Here is a 1376-nt window from a genome sequence, read left to right on the forward strand (position 1 = left end):
ACCCAACAACAAAGGGGACCAAGTTCTAAAAAAGTAACCCAAAAAAGAGAAAAAGAAGACAAAAACAAAAACCTTTTTAAAAGAGATGCATGTACTGCAGCCAATAGATTCAATCCCACGGGATAGCAAAACAGCCAGTGGTCTTATAAATAATCCTAATAATGCCCACAAGGCTTTAATCTTTAGCAAGAACTTTTTTTCTGCTACATTATGAACCACAAATTGAATCTATTTCCAGCTAATCAAATCATAATATAAGGTTTTAATTGGTGCAGACCACCAATCTAAAGTGATCCTCTGAAGCACTAGATTGTACCAAGTCAAGGCAACAAAGTCTTTATATACATGCTCAATTTTCATATCACTCTCCTTCCCCTTCAAATTCACATACTCATTTCTCTCTCTGCGCAAACCATTTTAACATACTAGCAAAGCCAATTCTAGCAAAGAGTTTCTGCATTTTTCTCTATAGCTTGTTCTCACTATGAGATCGGGCATGTTTCATTATGGTGGGTGTGAGGATTATTACAACGAGCCTCACTTCCTTGAAGCTTGTTTCCTTTGCAGGAAACCACTTGCTTCAAACAGTGACATCTTCATGTACAGGTTAGCTGATTTTTCATGCAATATTATTAATTGTTAATCTTCAATACCCAGATGTAGATTTTGTTCAATAACACTTTATTGTAGCTTAAAGTTATTGTCTTTACAATACTGTGATGTGTTAGATTCTGATGGGTGGATTGGGCTGTGGTTAAATTTTGCAGAGGGAACACACCATTCTGTAGCAAAGAGTGCAGGCAAGAACAGATAGAGATTGATGAATCAAAAGAGAAAAGCTTGAAACTTTCTTCTTCATCTTCTTCTGCTTCTTCTTCTTCTTCCACTAGGGCTATAAGAAATAAGTCAGACCCCAACAAGAACTCTACACCAAACAAGGCTGTAAGGACGGGTACAGTTGCAGTGGCCTAAGCCTAAGACTTTGTCTACAGCAAGCAGGAAGAATAGTTATCTAAATCTTTCTATTTTTAGAAAGAAAAAACTTCCACTTGAAAATTAACAGAGGAAGAAGTTGGATCTAAAAGGGGTTGAGTAATATTGTAAAGAAATATTGATGGGCTTAAAAGTTTGTGACAAAAAAATGAAGACCCATCAGAAAATTTTGTTCTTAAATTTTTTTTGGTATTTACTTTTGTGTTATTCCTTGTTGGATGTTTGTATAAGGAATAACTATTATGGAAGAGTGTCCTATGGGGACAGAGTGGTTTCTGTAATTTTTGTGTAATGAGATCTCTGTCTACAGTTTTCTCTCTTTTGCAAAAATATGAGGCGGTGAAAATTATCGAAAATAAACTGTCCACAAAGTTTTTTATTAA

The 1376-nt window shown here is 35.2% G+C and overlaps 1 protein-coding gene across 1 annotated transcript; it reads left to right on the forward strand.

The window, feature by feature from the left end:
* Window positions 1–255: 255 nt before the first annotated feature.
* LOC115986965 (FCS-Like Zinc finger 3) lies at window positions 256–1376 on the forward strand. Its single transcript, XM_031110397.1, has 2 exons — window positions 256–606; window positions 768–1376. Exons 1-2 carry the CDS (start codon window positions 485–487, stop codon window positions 970–972), a joined length of 327 nt encoding a protein of 108 aa, XP_030966257.1. The 5' UTR covers window positions 256–484; the 3' UTR covers window positions 973–1376.

This window comes from Quercus lobata, chromosome 4, assembly GCF_001633185.2.
Source record: "Quercus lobata isolate SW786 chromosome 4, ValleyOak3.0 Primary Assembly, whole genome shotgun sequence".
Taxonomy (NCBI): Eukaryota; Viridiplantae; Streptophyta; class Magnoliopsida; order Fagales; family Fagaceae; genus Quercus; species Quercus lobata.

What these genes read in the sequence shown, in the direction of transcription:
- LOC115986965 (XM_031110397.1), top strand. Translation starts at nt 485, where the DNA reads ATGAGATCGGGCATGTTTCATTATGGTGGGTGTGAGGATTATTACAAC. An exon ending in AGTGACATCTTCATGTACAG is followed by an intron (nt 607 to 767) that starts GTTAGCTGATTT and finishes TAAATTTTGCAG; the next exon opens with AGGGAACACACCATTCTGTA.